Source organism: Ictidomys tridecemlineatus, chromosome 4, assembly GCF_052094955.1.
Source record: "Ictidomys tridecemlineatus isolate mIctTri1 chromosome 4, mIctTri1.hap1, whole genome shotgun sequence".
Classification (NCBI taxonomy): Eukaryota; Metazoa; Chordata; class Mammalia; order Rodentia; family Sciuridae; genus Ictidomys; species Ictidomys tridecemlineatus.
Genome location: NC_135480.1, coordinates 61,401,474 through 61,423,858, shown reverse-complemented (window position 1 = coordinate 61,423,858; position 22,385 = coordinate 61,401,474). Strand labels below are relative to the sequence as shown.

Sequence of the window (22,385 nt, the reverse complement as noted above, 5' to 3'; positions counted from 1 at the left end):
AATAAAATTTTAACAAGAATGATATATCCGGGAGAGGCTCCCTTTTGTTCCAAGTGAGAAAAGCTTACACCTACAAGTTTTATGCCTTGTGCTTTTCTGTTATAAAGAGCTCTTGTCAAACTGCTGAAGGCAACCAGGTGATTTGATAACCCACTGGGAAGTTTGAAAGTCTTTAGGTTTTTTACTGTACATCATTATTACTCTGTCTTCTGAGGTAAAAATCTATTTTTCCAACATGTCTAAAATGTAACATATTCCCAAAGATATTTGGGGGGTAAGTCATACTGACATAACACACTATAATTGTTAAGGTGCTGTCTATATCTTTCATCCTCTAAATGAAAACAGCTGGGTCTAGGAGCTTTTATTAAATTTTAATTATTTATGAAGCTTGCTTTTCTCCTTAATATTTTATGAGATGCTTTGTATGTAACTGAAGCAGATGTTGTCATAGATTATTTTCTCTGGGATCATAACTCTAAAACTAGCTCTACTGGCCCTAATAGTTTATGTGTGATTGTTTTCTGTCTATATAAGGAAACTCCTACTGATGAATAACATAGCTCTTTGAACAAGTCATAAAATAACAATGTTATTCTGTATTTCTTTTGAAAGTTAAATTCTCTAATATTACTAATCTTAATACCTTAAAGATTAACCAAAAAAGTAAATTTAATAAAATAGGGTGAAAATCACTTGATCACTTTAGTAGATACAGAAAAAACGTTTAACAAAATTCAACCCCCTTTAGTGGGTTGAAAAACTCAGCAAATTAGAAATAGAAGGGAACTTCCACACCTTGATAGTTTTTGTGGAAAACCATATTTAGTATCATACTGAATGATAAAAGACTGAAAGGATTTCCACCCTAAAATCAGGAACAAAATGAGGATGCCTGCTTTCACTCCTGCTATCCACCTTTGTACTAGAAGTCCTAGCTAGAGCAGTTAGGTAAGGAAAAGAAAAAGAAGGATTAAAATGACCTCTGCTTTCAGATGACATGATTATACGTAGAAAACTATAGAATTCATGTAATTACTACTATAGCTAATAAAATAATTGAGCAAAGTTTGATCTTGTGGGTACAGAATCAAACAGAATAACCCATTGTGTTTCTACACGCTATTAATGATAATTCTTTTCCAAAAAGAAAATTAAGAAAACAATTGCAGTTACAATAGTATCCAAAGAATAAAATACACAGGAAAAAAAAATTTTTTTTAAAGAGAGAGAATTTTTTTTTAATATTTATTTTTTAGTTTTTCGGCGGACCCAACATCTTTGTTTGTATGTGGTACTGAGGATTGAACCCAGGCCGCACACATGCCAGGTGAGCGCGCTACCGCTTGAGCCACATCCACAGCCCAGGAAAAAATTTTTTGACCAAAGACATTGAAGAGTAAAAACTATAAAACACTGCAGAAAAAAGAACTGAATAATTGGATTATAATAAATGTTTGTGGATTTGAGGCTTTCATATCGCTAATTTTTAATATCTTCCAAAATGATCTACAGATTTAATGCAGTCCCTGTCAAAATTCCAGTGACCTGTTTTGCAGAAATGGAAAAGGCACTCTTCAAATTTACATGGAACTGTAAGGAACTTTAAATAACCAAAGCAACATTGAAAAGGATAAACAGTTGGAGGACTCACACTTCCAAATTTCAAAACATACTACAAATAGAGTGTGGTAGAAGCATAAAGATGGGCATATAAATTAATGAAATAAAATTGATATTCTAGAAATAAACACATGTATCTGTAGACAATTGAGTTTTCCACAAGTGTATTATGACCATTCAAAGAAAAAAGAATTATATCTTCAACAAAAGTTCTGGGACAAGTGCAAAAGAACAGAGTTGAAATAAGTCGGACCTCTGCTGCACAAAAATTAGCTCAAAGTGTATCAGTGATCTAACTATAGAAGAAAATATAGAAGTAAGTCTTTATTACTTTGGATTTAATAGTGTATTCTTAGATTTGACATCAAAAGCATAAGACTAAAAATAGGGCTAGGAATATAGCACAATGATGGAGCACTTGCCTAGCATGTGCAAGGCCCTGAGTTTGATCCCCCAACATGGAAGGAAGGGAGGGAGGGAGGAAGGGGAAAGAAAGGAAAAGGAAAGAAAGAAAGACGGGTGGGCTGGAGTTATAGCTCAGTGGTAGAGCACTTGTCTAGCATGCGTGAGGCTAGACACTGGGTTTAATTATCAACTGCATATAAATAAAGAAAGGTCCATCAACAGCTAAAAACAAAAAAAGAAATTTTTAAAAAAAGAAAAAAAAAGATAATTGTACTTATCAAATTAAAAACTCTAACACATTAAAGGACACTATTCAGGAATGTTTTTTAAAAAAAGACCCAAAGATGGAAGAAATGTTTGCACATATGATATTTAAATTTATCTGTTAATGATTTTATAAACAGATTTATATAAAGGACTCTTACAACTCAACAACAAAATAACAATTCTTAAAATGGGCAAAAGACCTGGGGCTGGAGTTGTGGCTCAGTGGTAGAGCATTGCCTAGCATCTGTGAGGCCCTGGGTTTGATTCTCAGCACTGAATTTAAATAAATGAATAAAATAAAGATCCATCAACATCTAAAAAAATATTTTTTAAAAAATGGGCAAAAGACTTGAGTAGACATTTCCTCTGAGAAGATGTACAGGCAATAAGCACATGAAAAAACGTTCAGCAATTGTTGGTCATTATGAACACACAAATTAAAACCACAGTGAGATATCATTTTCTGCCCATTAGGATGGCTTTAGTAATTTTTTAAAAAAAGTTAAACACATAGTTATCATATGACTCAACTTCCGCTCCTAGGAATACACTTAAGAATATTGAAAACTTAAAGTATTAAAACAAAAAATTGTACATGAGTGTTCACAGTAGCATTATTTATAATAGTCAAACAGTGGAAACAACTCAAATGTTTATCAACTAGTAGTTGAATAAGTAAAATATGGCATGGTATATCCATGCAGTGAAAAATTTTTTGCCCATAAAAAGGAATGAACTACTAATAAAACAAACAGCATGCATATTACTGGGAAAAAAATACCATAAAAAATATAAGAAGATATTGTTATTGGCTGAATTGTGGCCCTCGGAAATTTCATGTTGAAATCCTAACCCCTAGTGCCTCATAGTATGACCATATTTGAAGATAGACCTTTAAAGATATAATTAAAATAAGGTCATTTGGGTGGGTCTAATCCAGTATGACTAATGTCCTTATAAGAAGTTGAGAATTATAGGACATTAAACAGGCACAGAGAGACCATATGAAGATACCAAAAGAAGGTGGCAGCTCTAAGCCATAGAGAATGGCCCACAGTAAAAACCAACCCTGCCAGTATCTTGATCTTGAACTTCTTTCCTCTTGACCTGAAGAAATCTGTTTCTGATATTTAAGCTCCCCAGTCTGTTGTACTTTGTTGTGGCAGCTCTAACTACTTAATGCAGATGCTTTCCTTGTTAATAATCAAGGAAAGACTGGGATTGTGGCTCAGCGGTAGTGCACATGCCTAGCACATTCGAGGCCCTGGGTTCAATCCTCAGCACCACTTAAAAATAAACAAAATAAAAGTATCATGTACAACTATTTTTTAAAAATAATAATAATCAAGGAAATGAAAATTAAAACCATCATGAGATTCCATTTAACCTGTCAAAAATAAATGTAGACAAGAATGAATCTTAACAAAACTATGTATTAACAGAAACTCACATGCTGCAAATTGGAAGACCCAATTTGAAGATATTTGGGCACAAGGGAGTCTTGTGGTGATGGTTCAGTTTAGCATCTAGACTATGATTTGTGGTTATATGAAGCTACACATGTGCATAGAGCCATATAAATGAACATACCCAAAGGAGTAAGTGAATAATTGGTGGAATCTAAATAACCTTTATGTTGTATACCAATGTATATGTATACCAATGTCAATTTTCTAGCTTTTTATTGTGTGATAGCTATGCAGGATGCTAACATTAAGAAGTACACAGGAGGGCTGGGAATGTGGCTCAAGCAGTAACACGCTCGCCTGGCATGCACGGGGCGCTGGGTTCGATCCTCAGCATCACATAAAATAAAATAAAGATATTGTGTCCACCGAAAACTGAAAAATAGAGAAAGATCTTAAGAAGTACACAGGACTCCTTTGCAACTTTTTTCCATTTCCTTGACTAGAAATCTGAAATCTTAAGTGTCAGCAAGCTGTACTTCCTCCAAAAGCTTTAAGGGAAAAGCAATTCCTTACCTCTTCGGGTGTCTGAGGCGATGTGACCACATCACTCCACTGTCTGCCTCAGTGGTCAGATTGTCTTCTCCTTTTGTCTGTGTAATTTTCTTAATATCTTTTGTTTTTTGAGAGAGATAGAATTTTTTAATATTTATTTTTTAGTTTTCAGTGGACACAACATCTTTATTTTATTTTTATGTGGTGCTGAGGATCGAACCCAGCGCCCCGCGCATGCCAGGTGAGTGTGCTACCACTTGAGCCAATTCCCCAGCCCTCTTAATGTCTTATCATTGGATTTAGGGCCCACCTAGGTAATCCAGCATGCTTTTATCTCAGAATCCTTAATTACATCTGCCAAAACACTTTTTCAAAAGGAGGTAACATCCACAGATTTCAGGGATTAGGACATGGGCATATCTTTTGGGAAATTACCTTCAGCCCACTACAAATGTTAATATCAAAAAAAGAGGCAAGTCAGGGCAAACCTTCTCATGAAAGTAAAGCCCACCTTGTCAAAACAAACAGAAACAAAGCAGACCCAAACAAACACAAACCTGAATCTAATTAAGCCTCTAGATTCAAAAGCCAATTTAAGGAAAAACAGGAAGTAAAACATTCCCAGGATGCAGTCAACAAAATTCAGACTCAGAAACTCAACAAACAAAAACCTGGGCTTCTTCAACAATTGAATTGATTGCAAGACAGGAAAAAGGAGGAAGAAAGAAATTTACAGTGTATGAAAAGAACATCATCTTAAGCAACATCAGTTTTCCCTCACCAGATTCTCCCCACCACTCCTCACCCCATCTCACCTCTTCAGTCAGGATTCAGTATCACCTTCTTTGCTCTCCCTGTACCCTCTATGTGCTTCCTTAGTGTGCTTTAGCTGTGTAACCTATTTAGTTCTCCCAGCTTCCACATTATAAGCAACATCCAGTTGTGCTCTGGGGACTGACTTTATTTGGATCCTAATTCAAAAAACTTTTAAAGAATAGGAAAATTTGAACACTAATTGATATGTTAGTCTTGTAAATTTTAAACTTAATGTGTTTTCTTAAGACCCCTATTCTTTTAGATAGGATATTGAAATGTTTATAGATGAGATTGAAGTAAGTCTGAGACTTCAATATAATTAGTGACAGAAGAAGTAAATGAATTTATAGATGAAACAAGATTGTCCATGAGAGGATGTTTTTGAAAACTGGGTCATGAGCACATGGAGATACATATTACTATTGTCTCTACTTTTATGTGTGTTTTGAAGTTATCTGTAACAAAAAGTTTAAAGTCTGTAAGAATTGACCTGTCCAGTCTGCCCTTGCCCCACCATCATAGTGCTTGAGGATTTGTTTGGCTAGTGATCCTCCCAGCTTTTCTTCATGATAATGAGTGAGGCTTTGAGGGCTGGATCATTAGCTTTCAGTTATTCTGGCTTAAAATTAGAACCCACGAAAAGAACAAAATACATTTCCCTTTGAGAATACGTTTTCTCAGTGAGTATTCCTTGACCAGAACCTCCCCATCATCCTCACCCCGCCTCACCTCTTCCGTCTGAATTCAGTATCGCCCCTTTTGCTCTCCCTGTACCTTCTGCGTACTTCCACAGTGTATTTGGAACTGTGTAATCTATTTGGTTCTTCCAGTTTCCACATTCTAAATTACTGGAAGATACTAACCCTGTTTGTTGTCATTCCTACACTTAACATTGGACCTGGTAAGCTCTATAAATGAATGATTGAATGGGGGGGAGGCAAGCAGTGGAAAACTGGGATTGCACTTGTAAATAAAATACAAAACACTACATTATCCTCTCAAGTAGTCCATCCTTTTCCCAGATTTCCAAGGTAAAACTACAGAACTTTTTTGAACTTTTTTTTCTTCTGCCCATCCTCAGGCAGAGCTGCTAATGAGGAGTAATGCATTGCACATGAAAGATGAGTAACCAGTGCAGAAAAATGCAATTTGGGTTTCTGCATAATCAAATGTTGCTTATTTCCATTCTTTCCCAGAGCATATAATTCATTTTTGACCATCTTTCTATGCTGTTTATTTTGCTGTTCTATGTATATTCCTTTTCATTCTGTCTTCTGAAATATTTGTTTTAATTAGTTATACATGACAGTAGAATACATTTTGATATATCATACATAAATGGAGTATAACTTCTCATTCATCTGCTTGTACATGATGTTATGATTATAGATCATGTAATCATATATGCACATAGGGTAATAATGTCCAATTCATTCTAATATCATTCCTATACCCATGCCCCCCCTCCTTTCACTCCCCTCTTTCTAGTCCAAAATACCTCTATTCTTACCCCTCCCCCATTGTGAATTATTATCCATATATCAGAGAAAACATTTGGCCTTTGGTTCTTTGGGATTGGCTTATTTTACTTAGCATGATGTTCTCCAGTTCCATCCATTTACTGACAAATACCACAGTTTTTTTATTCTTTAAGGCTTGGTAATATTCCATTGGGTATATATACCAGTTTCTTTAACCCTTTGTCTGTTGAAGGGCATCTAGGTTGATTCCATAATTTAGCTATTGTGAATTGAGCTGCTATAAACATTGATGTGGCTGTATCACTGTAATATGCTGATTTTAAGTCATTTAGGTATAAACCTAGGAGTCGGATAACTGGGTCAAATGGTTGTTCCACTCTCCACACTGCTTTCCATAGTGGTTGCACCAGTTTGCAGCCCCACCAACAATGTATGAAGTGTACCTTTTTCCCCACATCCTCTCCAACATTTATTGTTGCTTATATTCTTGATGATTGCCATTCTGATTACTCCAGTAAGATGGAATCTCAGTGCAGTTTTGCATTTCTCTAATTACTAGAGATGTTGAACATTTTTTCATATATTTGTTGATTGATTGTGTTTCTTTTTCTGTGACTTGTCTGCCAATTTATTGATTGGGTTATTTGTTTTTGTTTCTGTGTGTGTGTGTTAAGTTTTTTGAGTTCTTTATATATCCTGAAGATTAATGCTCTATCTGAGGAGGTGTGTTTGATAGATCTTTTTTCCATTCTGTAAGCTCTCTCTTCAGATGCTTGAACGTGAAGAAGCTTTTAAGTTTGATTCCATCCCATTTATTGATTCTTGACTTTACTTCTTGTACTTTAGGAGTCTTGTTGAGGAAGTCAGGTCCTAAGCAGATGTGGCAGATATTTGGGCCTACTTTTTCTTCTATTAGGCACAGGGTTTCTGAGTGTATTTTAAGATCATGATTAGAATGCAACCTACTGGGAAAAAGTACAAGAAATTTTCTGGCAATATTATTTTGTGCTATAGATAGGATTATCTTGCAGTTTCCTAGTGAATGGCAGTTTGTAAAACAGACTTCTAAGAGCCCATCAAACTTCAGAGTTGGGAGAAACAAGAAATCAATATACTCCCTTCCCTGTTCCCACACATACACACCCATTACACAGGATAGCTTTTCATGTCATCTTGCTCTCTTAAAGTAGTGCATATTGTTTAGTCTTTAAATCTGGGCTAGTTGCTAAACTAGTACTTTCAAATTTAAATTCTTGCGAAAATAGGACACAGAAGTAATAACTCTTTTTTTTAATTTTTATTGTTGCTTGTTCAAAACATTACATAGTTCTTATCTTAAAAAAAGGCATAACATTATCATTTCCTTTTGATCACATAGTGTTGGATGATTTCTCATTTGTATAGAAACCAGCTGAGTAAATCTTAGACTTTAGAATGTAATTACTGGACATTTTAACCTTATTCCAGACTTTAAAGATATCTTATTTTCTCTCTAGGTGGTACGGGACTATAATCTTCAGCTGTTTTTACAAGAGAATGCTGTATTTCACAAACCTCAACCCTTCCAGTTCCAGCCCTGTGACAGTGATACTGTAAGGGGGATTCATATTCTCTTATCATTTTTTTAATTATATTTGTGCTTACATAGTTATCATCCTTGGAATAGACAGGGAGAGCTGAGTGTATCTCATTAATTTTGTAACAACACTATGAAGATGTAGAGAAACCATGACATTTCTTCTGTCTACCATGTAAGGAACACACCCAGTGTCTTTATACTAACAACTTCCTACTGAATAAGATGAAGTTATGAAACAAAAGTAATGAAAATCTGAAAACTGAGGGAAGAAGAAAAATTATTCAACAGATTTATTAAGATGTACATTATGCTTTCTGTACATGAAATTCTTTTATGTTATACCTCTTAAAGAACTCAGTGGTTAAAGTTTAACCAGAGTAGAATGAATAATGTAATAATATTTTGGGGCACAGAGATATTTTAGTTGGCTTTAGAAAGCAATTATGGGCCTTTGATAATTCATTTAAGATTTTAGAATGTTAACATAAACCCCAAATTGGCAACTTTTAGAGAACTTACATTAATTATACATTTTTCTTAAGTTTAAGAGAAATGTTTGCCATTATTTGAATTTCTAAAATGATGAAAAAATATGAATTTTTTGACATAAAATAATGAAATTTAGCTTCTACAAAATGAGAAGTAATATTGGCATTCTAATACATTCTCTAAAAGTAGGCGAACCAAGAGAGAAGTTAAATTATATTCAAAAACTCTTTTAGTAAATTTAGAATCTGAAGGGAGTGTATGATATATTTTCAGAGTTTAATGATATCACTTTAATAGAAATGTATTTGTTGGTGACATCCTCATTATTTTTCTTATATTTTGAATAGCCCTGTTAATAGCTATATAAGGAAATACAGGACTGAGGAATGTAGCTCAGTGGTAGAGCACTTGCCTGGCATGTACAAGAGCCTGGATTCAGTCCCTAGTACTGCAAAATGGATAGAATAAAATAAGAGAAATATTTAGGGAAAAAAAAAGAAATATAGGAAATTAGTATTTGCTTCTTAGATAATGGCTTTTGCCATTTATATTAGTGACCTTTTGAACAAATCAGATTTTTCTTAACAACTCAGTGATATTATCCTATAATTTGACTTCTTTGAAGCTTGGGATGAATGAAGTAGAGCCTTAGAAGAAACAGAGCACGGACAGGTTTATCAAACTTGACTTAAAATTGTGACTAACTAGAGAGTATTTTATTTTTGCCTATTTGCCGCATAAAAATCAATCATCTCACTTTCAAAGGCCAATTGTAGCCCTAAGCCCTTCTATCTTTATTTCTAAACACTGCTAAATGTTCTTAGCTGTTGTGTTCCTGTTTTCCTTATAATTCTAACTCTGTGCTGTGTTTTCTATCCTTGTGCAATCTTTACTGGGTAGAGTTTAAGAGCTGCCCAACTGGTGGATATTGAGCTCTCCCCTGTCTGTGCTTTGAGAATGACCATAGCTGAGGTATATCGGGGTATGGGTCAAGGGTGGGAGGGATGGAATGTCTGGGGTTGCATGTTAATGAAGGGTGGGACCTGGTGTGGGACTGAGTCATAATTGTCTGTATACAGGGCCCCTGAATGCATCAGCAGTAGCTTTCTGATTTTCCCTTATAACCTAGGAATTTCCTTTACTTTGTATAGTAAATAGATTGAGCTTCTCATTTTTCCATTTGTCTGAAACACCTTAGTTTTCCCAATAGGAGTGTGGAAAGAACCCAAGAGCTAATCTTAGCTGTAATAAAGAGGGAACTGTATCCTAAGAAGGAAAAGAGATTTGCTCAGAGTCATGTGGGGAATGAATGACACATAGCTGTTCTGATTGCAGTTCTAATGCTCTTTCTGTTATGCTGTTGTTTCCTGAAAAAAATGTTGGAAACTTAGAAGCCATTAATTTTTTTCATAATAGAAAACAATAAATACCTGTGGTTTTATAAAAATCCTTATAATGATTTTGAAAACGTTAACTATAAAATATTTTATGTATAATTTTTGTTGTGTTATAAATTAAACATTCTTATTGCTTACAAAAAACAAATTTACAAGGTTGGGGATATAGCTAAGTGGTAAAGTGCTTGCCTTGCATGTCAATTCCCAGTGCCAATAAATAAGTAAACAAACAAACAAACAAACAAATTCCCAAGCAAGTATTTTTACTCAGTATGGACCAGTATTTTTCCTTGTGGGAATGGAGCCATTGTTTACTTGCTTCTCTGGTTTTACTTCTTGGAGCTGGTAGCACAAAGCTTGGCATGAAATGAAGAGAATACAAGTCAGTGTTCATTAACTCATTTTGTCTGCCAGCTGAATCTTGGACATGTAGGAAGTACCACTCACCTCTATCTTCAGTGTGTTTCTGAAATTGCTCTTGTTGGTTCTGTTTTGAAACATATCTCAGTTCAACAAACACTTAACCCCTACTGTATGTTCCAGTCATTCAACTAAATGCCGAGGATAGCTATGACATGCTGAACTATAGACCTCAGGCTAGATGAGCTTGCTGTCTTTTCATAAGTTTATTGAGGCATATTTACATATCATATAATTCACCCATTTCAAGTGTGTTCAATGATTTTTAATGAATTTACCAAATTATGTTTCATCATCATAAATAAGTTCTAGAATATTTTCATGATCCTGATATGATCCTTCATGTCTATTTATTGCTAATCCACATCACCACTCCCAGATATAGGCAACCACTCTTTCTAGTTTTATTCTTTTTAGATTTGCTTTTTCTAGACATTTCATATAAATTAAATCATACAATATGTGTAGTCTCGTATGCTTTGCTGCTTTCATTTAACATAATATTTTCGAGATTCATCCATGTTGTAGAATGCAGCAATATGTTTTGTTCCTTTTTATTGCTGATTAGTATTCCATCATATGAATAAACCACATTTTGTTGATCTGTTTATCTATTCATCAGTTGGTGAACATTTAGGTTTTTTCTCACTTTTGCTCTTATGAATAATGCTACTATGTTAATTGCTAGGCCAGTCTTTGTATGAATGTGTTTTCATTTCTCTTGGGTTACTGGGACATAGTAAATTTCTGTTTAAGTGTTTAGCCAACTGCCAAACTGTTTGCAAGAGTAACTGCAGAATTTCATATTTCCATCAGTATTGGGTGAGGATTCTCATTTCTCCACATCACCAACAATATTGATTGTTATTTGTAGGTTTTATTTTTTTTTCATTTAACACTCCACTATTGAGCTTCTTCCCCCCACCAGCCCTGTCTCTTTGGTTATAGCCTTGCTCATGGTTTTGAAATATCTCATGGTAGTTTTTATTTGCATTTGCCCATGACTAATATTGTTGAATGTTTCATGAGCTGATTAGCCATTTATATATCTACTTTGGGAAACATCTATTCAAAACTTTTTTGTTCATTTTTTTATTGGATTGATTGGATTAGATTTTTGGAGATGAATTGAGAGTTATCTTATAGAGATTGAGGAATAATATGTCAGGAAGTTAAGACAGCAATTGAAAACAAACAAACAATAAAATAGGTGGCATTCATTGAACATTTATTTTATGCTAGACATTTTTCTAATTACATGACCTATATTAACTCATATAATCCTCATGACAGCCCTATGTCTTAGGTGCTGTTTTTCATCTCCCCTAATCAGGGTCCCTCAACTAGAAAGTTTATAGCTAAAACATTTGTAAGTATATGACCTGTTCCCGAGATGGCAAATAGTCTTGGGATGAAAGAGAAACTGAAAATACCATAGGCATATGTTGCAACCAGATTTTATGTTGGTAATTCTATATACAGTGTTAGATGGAGAACTATGGAATATTTTCAAGTAGGACAAAATATGGTGAGATCCATTGCAGAATTAGGACAGTATTGTTCTTAATCAAAATTTGAATTAAGAATATTTAGTTGCTAATATTTTCTCTAAGTTTAGGTAAGATACATGTAGGAAAGTCATAGGATGTTACTACTGTAATAAAATATAACTTATTATCATATACTATGTTAAAACTTAAAGAGAAAAAATTTTCAGATAATCCACTTCAAATTGCAGTGTTCTACAAAAGATCAAAACATCCAACTAAAAACATATAGTCACAGTATTAGCATAGGAATTTATTTAAGGCTTGGAATTATTATGCCTTTTATTTGGCTTATCTTTATTTCTGACTGATGGAATTCCCTTTCATGTTATCTTAATATATGATTATTTTGACTCATTCTTTAGAATGATATGCCAAAAGGAACTGACTAGATAGTTTTATGAAGCCACATGTTTGTCTAGCCATAGACTGGGGTATTTATAATATTAACCATAAGATGATTACAAGTAACAGTGACCAAAGGAAAGTGTTGTTTAATGTGACCTAGTAGCTGTCTTGTGCTTAATATTGAAAGGAGCTAACCAGGCATGGTGGCACATACCTATAATCCCAGTGGCTTGGGAGGCTGAGGCAGGAGGATCAAGAGTTCAAAGCCAGCCTCAGCAACTTAGCAAGGGCCTAAGCAACTCAGCAAGGGCCTAAGCAACTCAGGGAGACCTCTCTCTAAATAAAATACAAAAAAACAAACAAACAAAAAAAAAAACCTGAAGATATGGTTCAGTGGTTAAGCACCCCTGGGTTCAATCCCTGGTCCCCTCAGTCCCCCCCGCCCCAAGAAAAAAGAATATTGAAAGGAGGTTTTCTTGTCTATTGTCTATATTTCCATATTGTGTTATTGATTTCTAAAGTGTCCTTTCTTTATACCTCATTACCATTTATCAGATGATAGTAACAGGTCAAAAATTCTTTTTAAAAAACGAGCAGAGTACATCTTTCTTTGCAGAAATGAGTTTTTAATGCAAAATTATTCTGAGGAGGATATGGAATGTGTCCTAAAACACCTCCCAAAATAACAGGTATTCTGTTTAGAATTGACAAATACATTGATTAGAATATCAGTGTTGGAGAGTCCTTCAGCTGTCACACAGGTCATACTGGTGTTAGATATTCATACAGGTGTTATACAAGGACAAGTCCAAGGTCTTAGTATCTAAAACTAGCTGTTTATATTATATATTTTTAAATTTTTTGATTCATTCTCCTTGTATATAAAATGACTATTTTATTGGGTATGAAATTAAACTTTTGACTCAATGCCTGGCACATAGTAAAGAGCTAGATGGATCTTTATGTTTTTCCTTTTTGTTTTAGGTTTTGCCCCTCATTGCTTCAGGAAATATCAAAATATCAAATATAGACGATATTACAAAGATTACAAAATCTTGCAGTACTTAACTTCCTTGTTAAACTGATTACTGCAAGTCCCTTGGGACTTCTGTTCTGTTATTGTGTTACCCAAAGTAAATCTTATTAACCTCTTTCTTAGCATTTTATAAGCCTGAAAGGCAATAGCTGACAGTTACCTCCCTATGACCTGCACTTTTCAGCATCTCTGCCCTGCATAAGTGCCCGCCTTCCGTTAGCAGAACCAGTAACATAAGTCCTTCAAAGTGTTTCTCACAACCTATGAAAAAGCACAAGGTCAACCAGGGATAGAAAAAAAATATGGAAAACTCACGTCTATAAAACTTGGATAAGTATGATCTATAGAGGCAGGAAAACAAGGAAATGTTCTCTCAAGTTTCCTGGTGGGAATGTGAAAACCCTTTCCTCTTTACTTTCCTTGAATTGTAATTAACAAGATCTTCAGAGATAATGGTGGCAAAAAGGCTGACATAAAATTTCTGATACATGGTATTTTCCTGTTATTCTGGCCACCATTTCAGATATTTAACTCTTCCTTCTCTAGATTAACAATTACATTAAGTAAAAAGTCCACTTGCTTGAGGACTTCTGCATATTTAAGGTTTGCTTAAGTGGAGTTTGTTTTGTTTTGTTTTGTTTTGTGATGCTGGGGATTGAACCCAGGGCTTTTAAATGCAAGGCAAGCACTCTACCAACTGAGCTATATCCCTAAACCTTAAGTGGAGCTTTTTATGCATTTATTAAAATTAAATATTTAACAAGAATTTTTCTTGTCTATAAAGAGCCATATTGGGCTAATATATCCTGTAGGAAATTTACCTGGAAATTCTCAGTTATGTAAGCCAGGTGTAACTGGTGAACACCTATGATCCTTGCCAGGCTAAGGAGGCAGGAGGTTCACAATTTGAAGGCCAGCCTAGGCAACTTAAAGAGACCCTGTCTCAAATAAAATTTTAAAAAAAGGTTTGAGGTATAGCTCAGAGATAGAATGCTCCTGGGTTCAATTCCCAGTACCAAAAGAGGGAAAAAAATCTCAGTTATGGGTATCTCTTTCCACTGGTGGTAATTTTGTATTTATATAGCAATGTCTCATAAACAGGAAGGATGATGATAGAGATTCTGTGGAAAATCTTCCCATTCAGTAAATAGGTGCCAGGTATATGTGGCAGGTGGCATCCAAAACTGAAAAGCTGCAGCTAAAGATGCTACTTTGTAGAATCAGCAGTGTTGACAGGAAGGCATTCAGTAGGGGTTGTTCTCATTTCTTCAGACTTCCAGAAAGGGTTTATTTGATTCTCATAGAAAGCCTACCATCTATGTAATAGGCCCTCTGCTGGATTAGTCACCTTTCTCCTGAATTAGTTCCTTCTGTAAGCATCCAGAGAGCTTTGAATAGATGCCTTGGTGATGTATTGACATACAGGGTTTGGGGATTTTTTGTGTGCGTCTCTGTGTGTGTATTGGTTTATATTGGGTATTGGACCCTAAGGCACTTCGCCATTGAACTATACCCTCAGCTCTCCTTTTTTATTTTTAATTTTGAGATAGGGTCTCACTAAGTTGCTTGAACTTATAATCCTCCTGCCTCAGCCTCTTGAGTCACTGAGATTTCAGGGATATAATTTTTGCTTAGATTTGCCCTTGCTATTCTAACTGTTCTGACCTAAGAGAATGGTACTCTTTTATCAGAGTTCTCATCGGCGTTAATGGAATTGTACCTTTTACCTAGTTGTCCAGTCTTCCAGAATTGCCTCAAGGCCCAGATCACAACATTAATTCTCTAGTTTATTCACCTGAAAGACTAGGCACACAATCCAATTAAGCAGTTGAACTGCCACTTTTCTCTGCAGTGAAAGTGCTACTGTCCCAGCTTGATCAGAATAAGCTTAAGACATATCTTTGAGAGTACACTGCTCCACCTCCTCTCCAAGGTGTGTGTAATGTTTAAAATATGTGATAGGTTTTACAGACTCTTACCAAAAAAGGCTTTGGGCCAAATCTGTTTCAAAATTCAGAAATTTTCAGAAGCAATCCCTATACCATCATTACACACTGAATAGGACATGAGGAAGCACCCGATGATCAAACAACACAGTATATTTTTTTGCAGTAAAACATTTCAATATTCATACCAAGTTAAATGAATAAAAGCCTATAAATAACATCTCATTAGTTCAAGACTAACTCACTTTGCTTCAAATGAGTTCTAAACTTTAAAAAAAAAAAAAAAAGATCTTTGTGATTTTCAGAGCATTTTGAATTCCAGAATTATAGATTGAGCCTATTATTGCATTCCAAGCACAAACCTACAGAGATCCAGGTCTTTTTACTTTTTTTGCCCCCCTTTTTCTTGAGATGGGCATTTCACTCTGTTCTCTATGTTGCCCTGGCCGGTCCAGGACTCATAGAGTCATGCTGTCCTCCTGCCTCAACTTCCTGAGTAGCAGGGACTACAGGAGCGTACCAGCATTCCTGACAAAAGGGACCTCTTGAGAATAAATAAAAGTTAACTTTATTGAATATATTAGAAAACATCAAAAATAATTAGTAGATTGGGCTATAATGCCAGCAACTCAGGAAGCTGAAGCAGGAAGATTGAAAGTTAAGTTCAGCTTCAACAACATAATAAGACTGTGTCTCAAAATAAAAATAAAAAGAACTGGGGATGTATCTCAGTGGTAGCATCCCTGGGTTCAATCCCTAGTACTAAAAACAAAAAGAAAAAAAATTAAAAATAAGAATAAGATGGATTGATATTAACTTGATAATATCCACCAATGAACTGAAAAATACAATTAGTACACACACTTTGAGTGAAGGTTAATGAGGGCTGGGGATATAATTTAGTGGTAAAGAACTTGCCTTAAATGAGGATTAATGAGATTGTTCCTGGCATGTAACATTGGTACAACAACCCTAATTTTATCTTTTTTCAAAATTTGGTTGGAAAAATAGTATTTTACTGTGCTAGTGGTTTTCATTCATCACTTTTTCTCTTTCAAATGATCACATTTTGGGTACACATTTGAAAAGTAAGGACTCAGATATCTGTCTGAACCTTCTGTGCCCTTATAGTAACTTTAAAATGAATTTAAATTAAGCTGGTACAATGGCAAATGCCTGTAATCCCACCTACTCAGGAGACTGAGGCAGGAGAACCACAAGTTCAAAGCCAATTCAGCAAGACCTTGTCTCAAAAAATAAAAAGAACTAAGGATATAGCTCAATTGTAGAACAACCTGGGTTCAATCCCAAATAAAAGGAATGGAGGGAGAGGATGGGAATAAATCTTGAAAGGTGTCTGAGGACAAAATAGTTGAGATGTGTTAAAATTGATTTATCAAAAGTACTAGAATGTTAATTTCCTTTATTTAGTTTTTTAAAATTATTTAATTTATAATTTTTTAAAGATCTTAATATTTTATTCTAAATGGACTGGAAATTTTTAAAAACTTAACATTGCTAATTTTTAAAGCCTTCTCAAACTCATTTGAACTAGTTCGGGTTTTTTTGTTTTGTTTTCCTTAAGGAAAAATCAGTTAAATGTCTTATCTCTAATTAAAAACCTTTCCAAAATTTCATTCAAAGGAAACTTATATTTTAGCAGTGTCTTTTTTTAATATTATTGTCTCTGTGTTATCAATATTAGTATTAACCAAATAGTGACACAGTTTAAGCATATACAGACAGCATGGAATCTGAGCCAGCAGGGTCTCAATACAGGCTCTAGACCCACTGCTTAGTGGTTGAGTGGCTTTAAGGAAAAAACAACCCTTTTCTTCTCTTCCTTCTTTCCCTTCTCCTCTTCCCCCCCCCCTACACACACACTCACTGTTTTGAGACAGGGTCTTACTAAATTGCCCACACTGGCCTCTTACTTGTGATCCTCCTACCTTAGCTTCCCAAGTAGCTGGGATTACAGACATGTACCATCTTGCCCAACTGATACATAACCTTTTCTGAGCCTAGATTTCTATACTGATAAGTTGAAAATAATAATTTCTGTGTATTAGGATTGTTTTGAGAACTAAATGAAATTATGTTTCCACCCAAATTCTCAACATTCAAAGTAATCATTGGTAAAATTATATAGATATGGATATACAACTTCATATAAATAGATTTATACTAACCAAACTTGAATTCAATCTCTAGCACTCATTAAATTCCAAATAAGTTTATATTTCAGGAATATTATTAAATTTTTATTGGGACCCTTTTGCTCTTTGGTTAGGCTAAACTCCCAGATAATGCTAGAAAGATATCTGGAGCTCAGAGCAATAGCATTATTTTATTTTATTTTTTATTTTTTAGTACTAGGAATTGAACTCAGGGGCACTTAACCACTGAGCCATATCCCCAGACCTTTTTAAAATTTTATTTAGAGACAGTGTCTCACTGAGTTGCTTAGGGCCTTGCTAAATTGCTGAGGCTGGCTTTGAACTCGCTATCCTACTGTCTCAGCCTCCCAAGCTGCTGGGATTATAGGCTGCACCACTGGACCCTGCTACAGTAGCATTATGAATATAATTTTTTATTACATAATTTTTGAGACCGTTATCCAGAGATCATTATTCTCTCTGGCCAAGAAATGATCCTACTTATTCTAAAATTTATTGCTGGGTTGCTGACAACCTGAGATTCCATCTCCAGACATGTTGATTTATAAGTAAGGAAACTAAGGCCTGGAGAAGCGGGGTTAAGTTAGCCAGGGTGACACATAAATGTATTTTAGATTTCAATGACTGCTTCTTAAAATATCTAATAAGTTCCATAAAGTAAGAGTTTACAGAAGTCACTAAATTTGGAGATTCAGGTTTATTCCTTCTTTATTCATGTTTGAATGGATTTTAGAGTGCAAATTTAAACATACAGCAGATTATATTAGATGACCTTTAATTGGATGAGTGGAGAAAAGATGTCAATTCTAAAGTGAGCTCTGGGGCTGGGGATGTGGCTCAAGCGGTAGCGTGCTCGCCTGGCATGCGTGCGGCCCGGGTTCGATCCTCAGCACCACATACAAACGAAGATGTTGTGTCCACCTAGAACTAAGAAAAAATAAATAAGTATTAAAATTCTAAAAAAAATAAAATAAAAAAATAAAGTGAGCTCTGAGAACCTGTGCTAAAATTCATGGCACTCAGTAAATTAGTTCTCTTTCTCCCCTCTTTATTCTGTTCTTACCCACATAGAATAATTTTGACTCTCATCAGTCAAAAACTCATTCTAATAAAGTAAGTTTGTTCTTTTGTCTCTGAAGGCACAGTCCTAATAATCTAGTACCCTGGCCCTCACTTTGGAATCAGGGCATTCAGTTATATTTGCGTAACTAGCATTTACTAAGGACATTCCTGTGTTTGTGTTAGGCCCCAAACTAGGTGAAACACTGCTCAGGCCCTCAGATTGCCTAAGAGCAAACTGAAGCCAGTGCAGTACTGGCATGGCTTGATGTTGGCCTGATAGTGAAGACTCAGTGACTTCTAACAAACTAATCAATTAATATAATGGGTATAGTCAAAGTAAAAGAGCCCCTTAGTCATCTGGAGAAGTCAGGGAAGATTTCCTGAAAAGGTAGCACTTGAAATGAGACTAGGATTTTGTTTATGAACAACACAATAAATAAATAAATAGGAAAACTATTCCAGCCAAAGGAAATAGAACTCAAAAGCACAGGCTTGTATTTAGATTGACATTTATTTTGCAGGAAAAGAACAATGTGCTTCTGAAACATTTTTACTAATATCTCATGATTTCTAAAATTATTCTATTTCTGAAGATCTCAAGAATCAAATTTAGTTGACCCTCCTGTACCTTAATAGAATTCGTAAACTGACACCTAACCTTTTATAGCATCCCTCTTCAAGTTCTAATTTGTTTGTGTGTATATGTGTATGTTATTCTGAGATTATATGTATGCTTCTTTACAAATAAGCAAATTGAGTAAGTGAGCTTTTCCAGAGCTAAGCTATAGTGCTGTTATTTAATTATTTAATTCTCATATTCTGCTTCAAAAAGATACCAGTGTTCTTTAAATTAGGTGCTTCATGTCTCTTATATGTTACCATACTTTTATATATTTCAAATACATTTTTAAAAGAATAAAGGGAAAATATTTTTAAAATGAACTAAAAATTAAATTAGTCATCATTAAAAAGAAGCAGTCACCTGCAGCTCCTTCACTATAATCAACCACTGTAAATATGACCACTCTAAAAGATAGTGATCTAGGGGCTGAAGTTATAGCTCAGTGGTAGAGTGCTTGCTTCTCACTTGTGAGGCACTGGGCTTGATCCTCAGCACCACATAAAAATAAATAAAGATATTATGTCCATCTTTAAAAACAAAAGATAGTGATCTACACTATAGCCTAAGTGATACGATTTGGGGGATGGTTGGGGGAGTTCCGGGGATTGAACTCGGGAGCACTTGACCACTGAGCCACATCCCCAGCCCTATGTCGTATTTTATTTAGAGACGGCATCTCTCTGAGTTGGTTCGTACCTCACTGTTGCTGAGGTTGGCTTTGAACTTGGAATCCTCCTTTCAAAGCCTTCTGATTCGCTGGGATTACCATGTGCCTGGATGGTAGGATTTTTGATAGTGATGGTGGCTGAGAATATTGCTCTGTGTGTTGTTTAGCACCTGGACTGTGTTTGCTTTGTATAATATTTTATTTATTAAGATATATGTTATAAAGAGCTTTCACATGTCTTCTGTGACCTGACTTCAGAATTCATGAAAAGATTAAATTGCAAGTGAGTCTCTAAAGTTCTTTCCATTTCATTATACCTCTTTTTATTCTAAAAATCCTCTTTGGACAATTCGTATTTAGGAAATTATTTTTTAGCTGGACACAGTGAAACATGCCTATAATCCCAGTGGCTTGGGAGGCTTGAGGCAGGAGGACTGTGAATTGAAAGCCAGCCTCAGTAATTTAGCAAGGCCCTAAGCAACTAAGTGAGACCCTTTCTCAAAATAAAAAGGACTGGGGATGTGGCTCAATGGTTAAACACCCCTGTGTTCAATACTCAGTATCAAAAAAAAAAAAAAAAGAAAAGAAATTTTTTTTTCCTTGCCAGGAACAGTAACACACACTTTTAATCCCAGCTACCCAGGAGGCTGAGGCTGACCTCAAACTTGGGATCCTCCTGCCTCAGCTTCCACAGTTCTGGGATTATAGGTGTGTGCCACTATACTCAGTATGTCTTGTTTTTTAAGTACTAAGTGAAGGCCCTTTGGTCTTACTGAGTTTAATAGTTGCAATCAGGATAACAATATTTTTCTCTCTGTTCTCTCTTGTGTTGTAGAGTCGACAATTAGAATCAGAAACTGGGACCACAGAGGAGCACAGTCTAAATAAAGAGGCTAGGAAATGGGCCACACGTGTGGCACGTGAGCACAAAAACATTGTTCATCAACAACAGGTAAGTGTAGTAGAATCCTGGCCACATTCAGCTTAAGCCAAGTGTCAGACCCATTTAAGGAGCTAAATTTTATTAATGTGAAAAGCACCCATATATGTGTTTTCTGTTCTTTCTCAAACTCAACAATATAGTCAGATCTATCTATTTATCTTAAAAATTCTGTAAATTTTTAAGATAAATAAATTCTTGTAGCAGCAACACATTAATTCACCTGTTTGCCATAAAATTGCCTAAGAAAGACTAGTGATGGTGTATTACAGTTTGTTGGGCAGGGGAAGAGGCATACATATGATAAATTAAAGTAGACTTTCATCTCTCAAGACAAGTTTTTTTGAAGACACAAATGTAAATTCCATGAAAATATATTTTCAAGACTAAACTCAAAGTGCAAAGAAATTATTTTAAATATAGTAGTTTGTTTTTAGTTTGATTTTTAGTATCTATATCCTCTTTCTTTGCCTTCACGTCCAACTTCTTAAAAGAATTGTCCACACTTACACATCCTGACCTCCCTCCTACTTTTCAGCTCATTGTGTTTAAGCTTTGCCTTGCTTTCCTTCTGATCGTTCCTTTCCTTCTAAATTTATCATAAACCAGGGATGTCTGTTGCAAGATCCAAAGTGGACACTTGATCTCTCGTTTTTCTTAACCAGTCAAGTTTCATCATAACTAACTACACCCTTCTTCTTAAAACACTCTTCAGCCCTCTGTAACTCAGCATTGTTCCAATTTTCCCTCTTCCTCTTCAGCCTGTCTAGATTCTTTCATGGGTTGGTCTTTCTCTATCCAATGGTTAAATATTTAAATTCCTTAGATTCCTGAACTAGGCTGTCTTTTTTTTTTTTTAACTCTTTACTCTCCTATGGTCCATCTCATACACTGCTATTTTTTCCACTTTCAACCTAATCATAAACTAATATTTTCAACATTGGGCCTTGCTTGCTGCTGTATCCCACGTATTTTTTTTGCCTACTTTGACATCTTATTTCACTTGTCTCACAGGAGACAGTGTTTTGGTTTTTTTTGGGTTTGTTGTTGTTGTTGTTTGCTTTTTGTGGGTTTTTCTTGTTGTTGTTGTTTTGGTTTTGGTTTTTTGATTATTAAACTGGGAATTGGACCCAAGAGTGCTTTACCACTGAATTGCATTCCCAAACCTTATTTTATTTTATTTATTTATTTGGGACCTGGGATTGAACCCAGGAGCATTTAATCACCGAGCCACATCCCCACCCCTCTTTTTTATATTTTATTTAGAGACAGGGTCTTGCTCAGTTGCTGAGGCCATTGTTGAACTCACCATCCTCCTTATCTTAGCCTCCTGAGCCACTGGGATTACAGGTTTGTGCCACCACACCCAGCTTTGTGTCTTATTTTGAAATAGGTTCTCACTGTGTTACTGACAGTCTTGTTAAGTTGTTTTTGTTTTTGTTTTTTTGCTGAGACTGGCCTTAAACTTGGATCTTCCTGCCTTAGCCCCGAGTCACAGGATTACAGTCATCTGCCACCATACCCAGCTTAAAAAAAAAATTTTAAAAAGCATTTTTTTTTTTTAATAATGTCTCAGTATTCTGGGTATTGGTAGTCTCAACT

The 22,385-nt window shown here is 35.2% G+C and overlaps 1 protein-coding gene across 5 annotated transcripts in view; it reads left to right on the top strand.

Moving 5' to 3' along the window:
• The window catches only part of Fchsd2 (FCH and double SH3 domains 2), a 274,587-nt gene that overhangs the window by 194,887 nt on the left and 57,315 nt on the right, over nt 1-22,385 (top strand). For 4 of the 5 annotated variants that reach the window (XM_078046647.1, XM_021725065.3, XM_021725066.3 and 1 more), the window contains 3 exons: nt 8,050-8,145; nt 9,522-9,593; nt 20,679-20,795. In XM_078046647.1, coding sequence (XP_077902773.1) covers nt 8,050-8,145; nt 9,522-9,593; nt 20,679-20,795 — 285 coding nt within the window. The remainder of the gene's footprint in view (nt 1-8,049; nt 8,146-9,521; nt 9,594-20,678; nt 20,796-22,385) is intronic. The other variant, XM_005323168.4, reaches the window with a different exon arrangement.